General features: G+C 41.6%; 1 protein-coding gene across 8 annotated transcripts in view; it reads left to right on the top strand.

Moving 5' to 3' along the window:
• Window positions 1-13,477, top strand: part of LOC121281092 (kelch-like protein 3) — a 178,176-nt gene that overhangs the window by 43,724 nt on the left and 120,975 nt on the right. For 6 of the 8 annotated variants that reach the window (XR_005943812.1, XR_005943813.1, XM_041193755.1 and 3 more), the window contains 2 exons: window positions 2,851-2,957; window positions 11,423-11,544. Coding sequence is in view for 6 of the 8 variants with exons in the window: in XM_041193755.1 (XP_041049689.1) it covers window positions 2,851-2,957; window positions 11,423-11,544 (229 nt within the window). In the remaining 2 variants the exon portion in view is untranslated. Of the gene's footprint in view, window positions 1-2,850; window positions 2,958-8,794; window positions 8,924-11,422; window positions 11,545-13,477 lie in introns of those variants that run through there. The other 2 variants (XM_041193761.1, XM_041193760.1) reach the window with 2 other exon arrangements.

Here is a 13,477-nt window from a genome sequence, read left to right as displayed (position 1 = left end):
TACAATCATGTTTGACCAATTACGTTGTGTTCCAGTCAATCTGTATCAGTACCCATCTGCATTATTTCATTTATCAAAAACTTTTTAAATTTCAAATTTAGCTATTGAAGCCCTAAGCTTTGTAATTCCCTTGCTGCCCCTCTGCCCCTCTGCCCTTCTCCTTTTAAGACGGTCCTTAAAACCTACCTCTTCTGACAATACTTGGTTTCCTGTCCTAATGTTTCCTTGGTCAACTGTCCTAGTATTTCCATGTCTGGCTCTGTTAAATTTTGTTTGATAACGCTTTGTGACAATTAACTACATTAAAAGTGCCAATAAATGCAAGTTGTTGTCATATTTCAATTTGGATTAATGCAGATTTTTTTTAACTAGGGCTCTCAAGGCCTTGGTGTCTTTCTTTGTTATACTGGCTCCTACTCCCAGCCAGGTGTACATGATGTAGTCACTTCTAACTTGCAGAAATAAGGACAGCTTAATGCGTAACCAGGGAATAGTCAGAATTCTGAATGCAACATTTGCTCTTTCACCTCATTTCTTTCCCCTCCACCCACTGCAAGTGTGAATGTGCCAAAATGGGTGCAATGGAGATTGCTGATATGGTGAGTTTTGCTCTCAAAGGCAGTATTTTCAGTCTCATCTTCAAATTATTTAACTCTAACATTGGTGAAGTACTGACCTGATCTGAGTGAAGCATTAAAAAAAAAATGGTCTGTTGACTTTTACAGATTTACAAATACACAATGGTGGCATTAGTAATATGCACAACTGATCAATTAAAACCCAGCTGAATTTTTCAACGGACACCAGCCACTTTAGAAATGGAATCTGCCCAACCACCCCAGTTCTCACTCAGTCCCTGCAGTTCTTCATTTTTTGTTAACTGCTGTACTGTGTGGTCCACAGATGTGTCATTACAAAACAGCCATTTCAAATCTCATATACAAGAAGCAATGTTTACTGGAACAATCATCACTGTTTATTGCCCCAGATATATGACAATATATATTGCTTAACTATATAAGGAATAGCACCAAATTGAAGAATATGTTGAGTAAATTCTATAGGTGAAGACCCATGACTGATGATAGACTGTAGGATATGGTGCAGGGAGGAAGATAAGTTGTAGAAATACAACAACCTGTGACTTAATGTATAAATGCTTTACACAAAATGGCATTTATTTTGAAAATACTCTGCATTTTAACAGTAGTGGAAATGGGGAATGTTCTCTTCTGTAGTTAGGCTGCTTGCCTTTTTAAACAATAATACAACAGATTTGCCTAATCTAAGAAGATGCACAAATATATAGGATTGCTGTCATCCCTGTACTAATTGTCTCCTGTCACCATAATCAACACAACCATTGATCAGCACCTTTTAACACAGTAACTGCCATAAGGCAGAAATGAAGCAATGCTGCAATGTAAATTAGTTAGGAGAACTCATCAAAAACATGGTTGAAAAGATAAGTTTTGAGGAGGTTTTTGAAAGTAGGAACATGTGTAACAAGTTGAAGGAGATTTAATGCAAGTGTCCAAGAGAATGGGGTGACATACGCTGCAGACAACAAGTGGTGCAGTAGGATAGGGAGAGATTCTCAGGATGCATCAGAGGTCAATGTCTGGGATGTAGAACTTGTTGCGTTTATGAAAGTGAGTGGACAACAAAGGCATGGAAGTACTTGTAAATAAGTACAAGCATTTTCAATTCAATGTATTGGTAGATGGGAAGTGAATGGAGGTCATCAAGGACAGGAACAATGGGTAAACAGGTCTAGGGGCAGTACAGGATGTCCATGGGAGTAGAATAATACCCTAGTTGGTGATAAGAGGTCCGTGTGAGGGATCTTGATGATGGATAAAATATGGGGTTTGAAACTCTGTTAAGGCATGAACAGAACATTCGGGTAGTGTACTAGCTAGTATAGCTGGACAGCAGCCAAGGAAAAGCATGGAGTTTCTGCAGGAGTTACTTCATTGGAAAAGGTTCTGGCTCATCCAAGGCTTGATGTCAGAGAAGGAAGCTGAAACATGTGGTTGTGGAGCGTGAGAGAGAGAGAGCTGAGTGTTGTCATCCTTTCATACGCCGACAGCAGAGCAATGTATAAAAGAGGGAAAGGAATGGCAGGGTGAGGGTCAAGGTTAGGACCTTGAGTTCTCAAGCTAACCATTTTGAGTTTGAGGAGAAGCTAGCTTTATTTAGTGTGTAACCAACTGAGGATGGTCCTGCAGGTGGACCACAGTAGAGCAGGATGGAATATTTGATGTAGAAGGAAAAGCAGGGGTAACACGCTACGGTTGCAGACACAAAATATTCTATGTAGGCTTTGTTAAGGTGGTCTGTGCTATGGGAGGTACAGAAGCTAGATTGAAGGGATTTGGACTGTAAGCAATATAAGTAAAGGCTTACAATTTGTGTAGAGTCGTTCTGATTCAATGAAGTAGAATCATATCTTGTTATTTATTGAATTATCACATCATGCAGTAAACTTTAAAAAAATAAAGGCAGAGTTGCAAAATGCATGCAGTGTTGAACCTAACACCCACCCCAACTTAATTTCTGCCTTTGTGCCTTAGTCTCTTCTGTCTTTGAACAGTGCAAGATAAAATGATTGTCAGGAACCTTCCTCTCAAAAGTTAGGAACAGAAGAATTTTTGCTGCTTTCCTTCCCTTCCCCTAAGAAGTTTCTTCTCTTCTTCCTCTTCACTCCTGATTGATAGTGGCTCTGCTTGTTTCTGCCCCTGATTAAATCTCTGATGCTAAACTCTGGCCTTAATCCCAAATGCCACGTTTCTGTTGTGATCTGTTCTATAAATATGAATTCTAACAGATTATTTGGTAAACTTGCAGTAAAAGCACACTATGTGATGTGACCATTGTTGCTGAGGATGTGGAAATTGAAGCGCATCGTATTGTCCTGGCAGCCTGCAGCCCTTATTTCTGCGCCATGTTTACAGGTACTTATCTGTCTTTTTATGTAATTATTAAATGCTTTGTCATTTTTGTTGAGATTTTACCACAATATTCTAGAATATGTTTTGGCCACAAGAGCAGTCAGGTGCTTGTTAGCTCCTCATGGACACTTTACTTTGCCTCTGGGGGATATTAATTTATCACAACTATGGATTGGAGCTGATTGTGCTTGCTTGTTCACTAATGAAAACAAAATAATGCTCTAGAACTGATATTGGAATTCTAGGGTGAGCCAAACTCAGCATATCCCACATTACACTGGCGAGGGGTTGCAATTGCCTGTAGCGCATGCGTTTCTGGGCAGCAAGGGGAAGATCAATCGGGGTTACTGCTTCTGATCAACGTCCAGTTACATGTATAAATGAAGACAGGATGCCTCCTGCTATCAAACACTTGACTGATGTGAAAATTCTGACAGTATGAATAATGCACACGTGAGGAAAGTACTGGATGGCATTGACATCAGTGGAACCATAAATTGCAAGGAGTCAATGCCTTAAGAGGAGGAGCAGAGAAAATTATTGAAAAATAGAAGAAGCACAAAATCACACATTGTTCTCCACTGGTGAATCCCTGATCTAGCCATGCCAGTGAGGGAGGTGCTGATTGAAGGCTTGGAACTTCTTCACAGGAAAGGAGAAAATGTGTTGATTCACCTATGAAGTTGCAAGCTGAGCTGAGAAGCAGCAATGGCAGATGTCAAAGCCCCATATTGAGTTTTGTTTAACATTTTCTCCTGTCCTAAAAGGTACTGACTTCCACTGGGATATTGTTTCAAAACACTGACAACCTTCTTTACCTTGCCCAAGTGGTCATTCTTCCCTGTGTCAGCCTGGAATGGTGAGTGTGGACAGGCTGTTCAGCAGTGGGAAGTATCATATCCATGTCTCAATGTACAGACGATTTTCCATCCTCACCCTCTCCCTTTTGCTCAATTGTGAGATCCAGCTGTGAAAACCTAGCCATCTTCACAGTTGTGATCAATTAATTTAGAATTGACCAGGAGTAGATTCATTGCAGCACAGAAGGAGACTATTTAGCCCATCAAGTCCATGCCAGCTCTCTGTAGAGAAATCCAGTTACTCCTATTCCCCCAACCCTGCAACTTTAATTCTCTCAAGTATCCATCCATTTTCCTTTTGAAATCATTTTTCATCTCCACTTCCACCACCTTCCTGGGCAGCGAGTTCCAGGCAGTTACCACTTGCTGCATAAAAAAGTTGTTCGTCGCATCCCTCCCTGCATCTCTCGGCCAAAATCTTAAATCTGTGTCCCCTGGTCCTAGAACTGAAACCTTTCTGATTGAATGGTTGTGTTATATTGTTTAGCCTCTTTGACTACTGATCAGGGAAGTACTTTGCGATGGAACAAAAACATCAGAAGGCCTTAAAGGTGTAGTTAGGGCTGCTTTTTGAACTTCTTGTTTCATGCCTATCTTTCTTTCTTTTACTATCTCACCCTGCGTCTTATTAAAAGGAATGGATCTGGGTATCCATATTGGTCCATGGAAATTAAGTGACCCCGGTAACAGGGACACTTTGAATTCATTTTGTGTGCCATCGCTCCCCAGACTGGCTCCTATTTCAACCTCAATAGACTGCCATACTTTTTCACCCCTCAAGAGCACTGGGTCACCAAATTCTGCTTGCCCCTTCTGTGATGTGAATTGCAAAAGGTTTGGAATCTCAAAAGTTCTTCGATCTCATCTCTGTTTCCTGGCACCAGCCTATAAAGCTTCCAGGAGCCCTCCCCATAAACCCTCCTTCCTAGTCAAGGTAGATTGGACTCTTGTGCTCTAGCTATGATCCTGACCCACTGAGCTTCTAAGAGAGCTCTAGCTACATCATTTGAAGTTGGGTTGTTGTCACTGGTAGTTATATGACAACTGAGAAGGCATGTGACTGGATCTGGGACTGAGTAGGTTCAGGACTTCTGGGCAGTTGCATGGGAGATTTCTCATTTTTTATGTAATTTCCTGTGTATTAGGATTCAATAGTGAAGAGTGATCTGTCAAAATAAGCAGATTTAATGTACTCTTTTTCCTTTGGTCAGCTTTTTATAATGTAGCTTTGATCCTCACACCAAGTGGTACTCAACTGAAATGGATCTGAAATGAAATATAATCTAGGCTCAAGGTCCAGTGCAGTGCTGAGGAAGTGCTGCCTTGTCAGAGTGCTGTCTTTTTTCTTGGACTTTGATGAAATATCATTGACCTGAAATGCTAACCCAACCTTCCCCTCTCCACAGTTGCTGCCTGACTTGCTGAGAGTTTTAAGCATTTTCTATTTTTATTTCTGAAATATGTATCAGAATTGCTTTATCATTGTACATGCCCAAAATACACAAAGCCGGGCAGAAACAAATTACCTACTTCATTTAAGTCTGTCCAAATAGTCACAAGGCAAGAAAGTATCATGGCTCCTAGTGTTATGAAATAAGGACTTGCATTTATATAGCACTTTTCACCACTGGATGTCTCAAAGTGCCTTACAGCCAATTAAGTACTTTTTGAATTGTTGTCACTGTAATATAGGAAACACAGCAGCCAATATGCACACATCAAACAGCAATGTGATAATGACCAAATAATCTGTTTTTTGTGATATCGATTGAGGGGTAAATATTGGCCAGGACACTGGGGATACCCTGCCTTTCTTCAAAATAGTATCAAGAGATCTTTTACATCCACCCAAGAAGGCACAAGGGGCCTCTGTTTAACGTCTGACCTGAAAGACAGCAAATCTTGACAATGCAACACTTACTCAGTACTGCATTGTAATGTCAGCTTTGATTTTTGTACTTGAGCCCTGGATACTTAACCTACAATACTTACCCTGGAAATGTTACACAAACTTGGTGATTAGCCAGCATAAGTGAACTGAACACCACAATCGACCAGACCCGACTATCCCACGGCTACCTGACTACTCACCTCAGCCATTCGCTTACCCAAACTCATTTATTAAAAGATTGAGACCTTTAAAAAGTTAGTTGAATAAGGCAACTATTGTCATAAAAAGCGGGCAAATCCTTTCCTTCTCGCGACCGCCTTACACTTGCCAGTATTCCACGTGAAAAGCTTCAGTGGTCCATCTCTGCTTCAGCAAGGATCAGAAGATACAGCTAGAATAGGTAGTATCGTCTTGTTGGAGAGAGCTATTCAGGCAGTGGCAATGCGCCCAGCATTGCTACCGACCAAGAGATCTGGGCCATGATTCCCAGGGCCTGGGAGAGAAATTTTGGGCCCTTGTACTTCTCCTGTTTCCAGGCTTCTTATTCCCCCCCGACTTTAACCCTCACCCTCAATCATGCATGATACTTTTTCTTCTTTCAAGATTTATTAATAAATTACAGGGCCTAGTAAAATGATGTCCATTGTTGGCATCTGGTTACAAATATCAGCATAGGTCATTAATATTAAAGAGCAACAATGTTATAATTCACTGTTAGTTTGTGTGCGCCCTGTGGTTGATCCCACCATGACTATTAAACAAACCAGAAAGTACAAATTTTACTTTAACAGCATCGTGCAATATGGTTAATTTGACAGGAAAATATCCCGTCAGTCATATATAACTTTGAGCAGACGATAGCACTGATTTTGGTGACTGCCTCAGCCCTCATTAACATATTTTGCACGTTGCAGCATTTGGACACCGTGACAGTAAATTCATATTTGCGGGAAAGATTCAATACTTGTAACCCATATAAATTGCACAAGATTGTTTCAGTTCTTTAAAAGTAGAAGAAGATTTTCTTCTGTCTGGGTGCATGATATTATTCAATTTAATTACTTCATATGAGGGGTGTAATTGGATTCTATTTTATCAGTAATCTCACAGGGTAGAAAGATCAAATGACTCCCGAGCAACAAATGGAATGATTGACCAATATAGTGATCCACTGTCAGTGAGAAGCATTGGAGCCCTCAGTTGTTTCTGCAACACAACTTTCTTTCATTATGCCTGCATGCAGTAGGCAGTGACTGTAACAATGGTGAAATTGGAGGCCTAATGCAGATCCTCTAAGGATAATTAATCACAGAGCAATCAACTGATGTTAGGAAAGTGGCTACAAAGATGTCACTATATTTATAAAAACAATTAAACTCTGTAGCCAACGCCCTCTGCAACCCCCCTCTGACCTCTCCCCAATTCCCATTCTACCCTCCCACAAGCCCACCTCAAACATCCCCCCAACACACCTTCCAATCTCCCCTCCAACCCTTCCCTTCAACCACCCTTCCAACATCCCCACAATCTCCCCCTCCAAGCGCCCCATTTCCCTCTAGTCTACTCACCAAACCTCTCCAAACTCCTCCCTCTTACCTACCCCAACACCCACTCCAATCTCTCCCATATTACCCACCACGCCCTCCCACATGCACACAGACACGCACGTATCCATTTGACTTGCCGTTTTTTCTTAAGCAAAAACACTCTCCTGACAGTTGCTGTGCTGCTGTTGACCTTCAGGCAGGTTTGTGGATTTCTGGTGGGCTTTTCAAGAAAAAGAAATCAGATCTATGAAGCTGCCTGATGGTCGGAAGCAGCAGCACAGCAACTGGTGAAATTGACCTTACACTGACGGACCGGATTTAACTATCAACTTGATGGATGCATTTTTAAAGTCAGTCTGACAGGCCTGCAGCTCTGGCTGCTCAACCTGGACAATGAGAAACTCTGTTTACAAAATGGAGCCTCGCCCCATCCCTGCTTCCCCCAGCCCCCAGGCTCCAGTGTTTGGTACTGCCTGCAGGACCCTCAACCGGGCTCTGATTCCTATTTTTTCCCATCTAGTTCAAATAGTCTGCCCACACAGACGGTCTACTCCTTTCATAATTTTAAACACTTAAGTTATCTAAAGCCTATGCTATGCTTGTATCAAAAAATCTAGCTCATGGCCTGTTGTTTTAAACTAGGGATTATTCTTGTGGCCCTGCATTGAACCTTTTCCACTGACGGACTCATGGCTGATGTCCAAATGACCATGAAAAATATGCAATCAGTTTGGAGACGACACAGGGTCCAAGATTATATTCTAGTTGACAGAGCAGATTTGCCAACTACTTGCGACTGAAGAGCTTCTTGTTTACTCCAATGAATCAAACTACTATCAATCCACTGTCATTAGATAGAATTTTGATTCAACAGAAGATAATTTTTCCCTTGAGTTACTTCTAATGGGAATATACCGAATGAACTAAATCCACTAACTTCCACATGGAGACAACAGTAAATTCAGCAATCTTGCAGATTTAACTGTGTCATGTTGCTGAATGAGTGAGTAATTCATTGATCATGGTTAAAGCTGAAGCTTCCAAAAATTGTGACTCTAGTATTCCATTTCTTGCTAAACCCATTCTGTGTAATAGTACTAATTAAGTGCATTCTCTTATTGAAAATAAACTGGAGTAATGATATGTAGTGGGTGATAACTGAACAAAAATAAATGTGAAAATTGATAAACAGCAAATGCTTTTGTTATGAAACTGAAAATAATTTTAAAATTCAATAATAGCATAGATGCAGAAGTCTGAGCATCCTGTGATTAAAATCTAGGTGGTGATAGAGAGTGTGGAGAGAAGTAATTGTAACAGATTTATATACATGATGCATGCTTTTTTTCCTCCTCGTTATCCTGTCAATTTCCATTTTGTCTACCTGGCACCAACACAGACTGCCTTTATCCTCAGACTTGCTGCAGAGTGAGGGAAAACAATGTGGCCATTCCACTTACAACTGGAATATAACTTTTCACCCTGTATAGTTTCTAAATTGATGCACATTTATTGTGATCTGATTAGGACTTCTGTCAAGAATCCATCAGTACTGCCCAGCACTGCTGCCAGTAGACTGTTGGGTAATTCTAATGCCAGTACTGATGTTCAAAGGCTAAAGTATCAATAAATGCTGGAGTTACAAGATATATTTGAATCTCAGAACTATTGGTAAGAATTCCTTGCTGCTTACCTAACTGTTTACAAAAAGTATGCGTGTATATATGGTGTTTTCTACAACGCAATCCTTTTTTTCATGTTTCATGCTGATAATTTGTGCACTTAATTGGTTAATGTAATTTTATTAGTAATACACTACAAATTGTTACAGCATCAATTCCAAATTTTCAAATTTTTTGAGTATGGATTGTAATTAGCCTTCGATTAGTTGCCTAAACTTTTAAGAGGTTCCCCTAGGTCTCTGCAGTGCCACATCACATTAATATGCTGACAGGGTTTAGGAGACGAGACTTTCCCTGTAATTTTCCCACCTAAGAGTCCTCAATTTCAGCTGGGCCAAATTCACCTGTACCACACTTGGGCACCTCATTGCGATTGGCTTGAGAGAAACAGTGACTAAGGCCTTTAATTGGGTCTTCTGCTCTTGCTTTCCCTCTCTGATACTACATACTGTAGACCAGGATGTTTTGAAGATTGTGATGAAGTGCTGAAGTTGATCTCAGAGTCTAGAGTAGCAGAGAGGTACTAATGATTATTGTATTTCTTAGTTCTGAAGATATTAAAAGCAGCCAGGGTTCCCAAAGCTGCCTGATAGTTCCATGGCTGCTGCTGGGAAATGGGTCATTGGATGAGGATATAATTGGGCTTGGTTTTAATGCCTGTTGACCTTTGTTATCCAGGCATACACATGAATAAGCAACTTAAAAATAACAGATGACAAATATGAATAAATGTCTTCAGGACAGGAGGAGGATATTTTTAATGTTGATTATTTTATATGTTAAAGCAATTGCAATTTCTGACTTGAGAATATTCTAACTGGGTAGCAACAGATTAGTTTGTCTGTGGTGAACAGAAGGTTTGGACAGATTGGTTGTGTGCCTGTGGCGTATCCTCATGCAGCTTGAAATTGAGCTTTTTATTTTGCCTGACTAACAGCAGAGGCCACGGCTCAGTCAATAGCTACCCCTACCACTTCATGAAACACCATGGATCAGATCTTCTAGTGTCGCGAGCTGTGATGCACTGAACTTAAGCTGCTGATGCATGCTGGGACCCTCAGGAAGTCCTGACATGCGCACATGCAGTGTAATTACCAGGGAAGTTTAAACTTCCGATGGGCTGATTTGTGCTGTCCAGGACCCCTGCAAATGATTCTTACCTGATCACTTGGGCTAGATACATGCTACTTACTCTGATACTTACCCTAGAATTGTTAGACTGTTTAATATCTGGTGTAACTTGGTGATTAACAATTCAACTCAATCCCTCACCCCCACATCCCAAATCCAACTGCTCACCTGCCCTGACCCCAAATATCATTCTCCCCTCCCCAACCCGGCTAACACGCACTCTCTCACTCACCCATTCACTAACCCCACTGAAAGACTTGAGACCTTCAATAACTTACCTGAATATGGCAGCTGATGTCATAAAAAAGGGGGCATGACCTCTGTGTTACTCCCCTCTTCTCTTGAATTGCTATGCCGAGGCTTCATCGTTCTAGCCAGGATTGGAAGTCGCAGTTGAAAGTGCACAAAAAGATAAGCAGGCAATAATATCCTCAGTCAGCAGCAAAGTGTGGAGCATCACTGCTGATCAGAAGATCTGGCCCTATGTCTCTTTCACCTGCTACTTCACTGGAAATTCATCGCATCTGACTTTCTTCAAGATGATACTATTCCAGGTCATGGGTGACAGAGATTAATAAGGCCATTTAAAAAAACAACAGCTTTAGGACTGTGACTAGGGTTTATTTCTGGAGGGATAGGATTGAAGAGTAGAGGTGCTAAATTTGTATCAAACCTTTATTAGACTACACTTGGAGTACTGTGTACAGTTCTGGTTGCCATATTATTAGAAGGGCATGGAGGTACTGGAGAGGGTGCACAAATTACTTACAAGGGTGATACTAGAAATGAGAGGTTATCATGAAAGGATGATGGGCTGGGTCACTCATCACTTGCCTGAGGCATGATCTAGTAGAGGTCTAAACTTATGAAATGCTTTGATAGAGGTAAACACTGTTTTCCACTTGTCAGGAACTAGAGGCCATTGATATAAGATAGTCAACAAGAAATCAGACTCAGCGGTGAGAATGGTAAGGAGTGATTGAGGCAAATCGTATAGATCCATTTAGGTGGTGGCTGAGAGAACATACAAATAAGGGAATAGAGAGTTATGCTTATCGAGTCATGAAGGATGAGAGGAGAATCAGGTGGGCAGAAATGTTGGAATGTGTAGGTTGAGTCAAATAGTCTGTTTCTGTGCTATATATCCAATGTGATTATATATAAAATGGAAGATACAGTTGACTAGAAGATGTATCTGTGGAAGTCTTGTTCAGATTAGTTGTCTGACCCACAAATCAGCACAAATTCCACTGTAATCATTTGAGCTTTTGAACATGACTTGCTCAAAGTGTGTTGTTTGCTAAAAAATGCATTTCCTCTGCAATTAATGTAATTTTGTTTTGCTTTTGTTTTACAGGCGACATGGCTGAAAGTAAGGCAAAGAAAGTTGAGATAAAAGACATAGATGGGCATACACTAAGTAAACTAATAGATTATATATACACTGCTGAAGTAGAAGTCACCGAAGAGAATGTGCAGGTAAAGTACACCTAAGGGTTACCTGGAAATGGTTCAAAGCAGTCATTAAACATGTGAACTTAAAATATTGATCTTGGGCACTGAACTAAAATGGAATCCAGCAGGGTGTATGGCTACTAGATGTATTTTGGAACCACTGTCTCTATTAATCTAGTAGAGATCTTTATTTGTGGACTCTTTTCTAATAATTTTACATAATCTCCATTAAGTCAGAGATAATGGATGAAAACAAAGTTTGGAAACCTGTTTAATGCAATTTGTGAATAATATTTTTAAAAATTCATTCATGGGATGTGGGCTTCGCTGGCTGGCTGGGCCAGCATTTATTGCCCATCCCGAGTTGCCCTTGAGAAGGTTGTGGGGGGCTGCCTTCTTGAACCACTGCCATCTATGTGGTGTAAATACACCCACAGTGCTGTTAGGAAGGGAGTTCCAGGATTTTAACCCACCAGCAGTGGAGGAATGGCAATATAAATTGCAAGTCAGGATGGTGCACGACTTTGAGGGGACTTCCAGTTGGTGGTGTTCCCATCTATCTGCTGCCCTTGTTCTTCTAGATGGTCGTGGAGGTGGGTTTGCAGGATGCTGTCTAAGGAACTTTGGTGAATTCTGGCAGTGCATCTTGTAGATGGTACACACTGCTGCTACTGTGTGTCGGTGATGGAGGGAGTGAATGTTTGTGGATATGATGCCTGTCAAGCAGGCTGCTTTGTGCTGGACAGTGTCGAGCTTCTTGAGTGTTGTGGGAACTGCACTTATCCAGGCAAGCGGGGAGTATTCCATCACACTCCTGACTTGTGCCTTGTAGAAGGTAGATAGGCTTTGGGGAGTAGGATGTGAGTCACTTGTCGCAAGATTCCTCTCCTCTGACCTGCTTTTGTAGCCACAATATTTATATGGCTAGTCCAGTTCAGCTTCTGGTCAATGGTAACCCCCCAGGATGTTGATAGTGAGGGATTCAGTGATGGTAATGCTATTGAAAGTCAAGGGCTGTTGGTTAGATCCTCTCTTGTTGGAGATTGTCATTGCCCGGCACTTGTGTGGCACGAATGTTACTTGCCACTTGTCAGCCCAAGCATGGATATGGTCCAGGTCTTGCTGCATTTGGACATGAACTGCTTCAATATCTGAGGAGTTGAGAACCGTGCTGAACATTGTGTGATCACCAGCGAACGTCCCCGCTTCTGACCTTATGATGGAAGGAAGGTCATTGATGAAGCAACTGACGATGGTTGGGCCGAGGGCACTACTCTGAGGAACTCCTGCGGTGATGTCCTGGAGCTGAGACGTTTGACCTCCAACAACCACAACCATTTTCCTTTGTGCAAGGTATATGACTCCAACCAGTGGAGAGCTTTCCCTCTGATTCCCATTGATTCCAGTTTTTCTAGGGCTCCTTGATGCCACACTTTGTCAAATGCGGCCATGATGTCAAGGGCAGTCACTCTCACCTCACCTCGGGAGTTCAGCTCTTTTGTCCATGTTTGACCCAAGGCTGTAATGAGGTCATGAACTGAGTGGCTCTGGCGGAACCCAAACTGGGCGTCAGTGAGCAGGTTATTGCTAAGCAACTGCCGCTTGATAGCACTGTTAATGACACCTTCGATTACTTTACTGATAATCGAGAGTAGACTGATGGGTCGGTCACTGGCTGGATTTGATTTGTCTTGCTTTTTGTGTGCAGGACATACCTGGGCAATTGTCCACATGGCCGGCTAGATACCAGTGTTGAAGCTTTACTGGAACAACTTGGCTAGGGGCATGGCAAGTTCTGGAGCACAAGTCTTCAGTACTATTGCCGGAATACTGTCAGGGCCCATAACCTTTTTGAAGTATCCAGTGCCATGAGCTGTTTCTTGATATCATATGGAATGAATCGAATTGGTTGAAAACTAGCATCTGTGATGGTGGAGGCCTCCAGAGGAGGCCAGGA

This window comes from Carcharodon carcharias, chromosome 8 (assembly GCF_017639515.1).
Source record: "Carcharodon carcharias isolate sCarCar2 chromosome 8, sCarCar2.pri, whole genome shotgun sequence".
Lineage (NCBI taxonomy): Eukaryota > Metazoa > Chordata > Chondrichthyes > Lamniformes > Lamnidae > Carcharodon > Carcharodon carcharias.
Note: the sequence above shows the minus strand (reverse complement) of the source record. Positions and strands in the feature narration are given on the sequence as shown.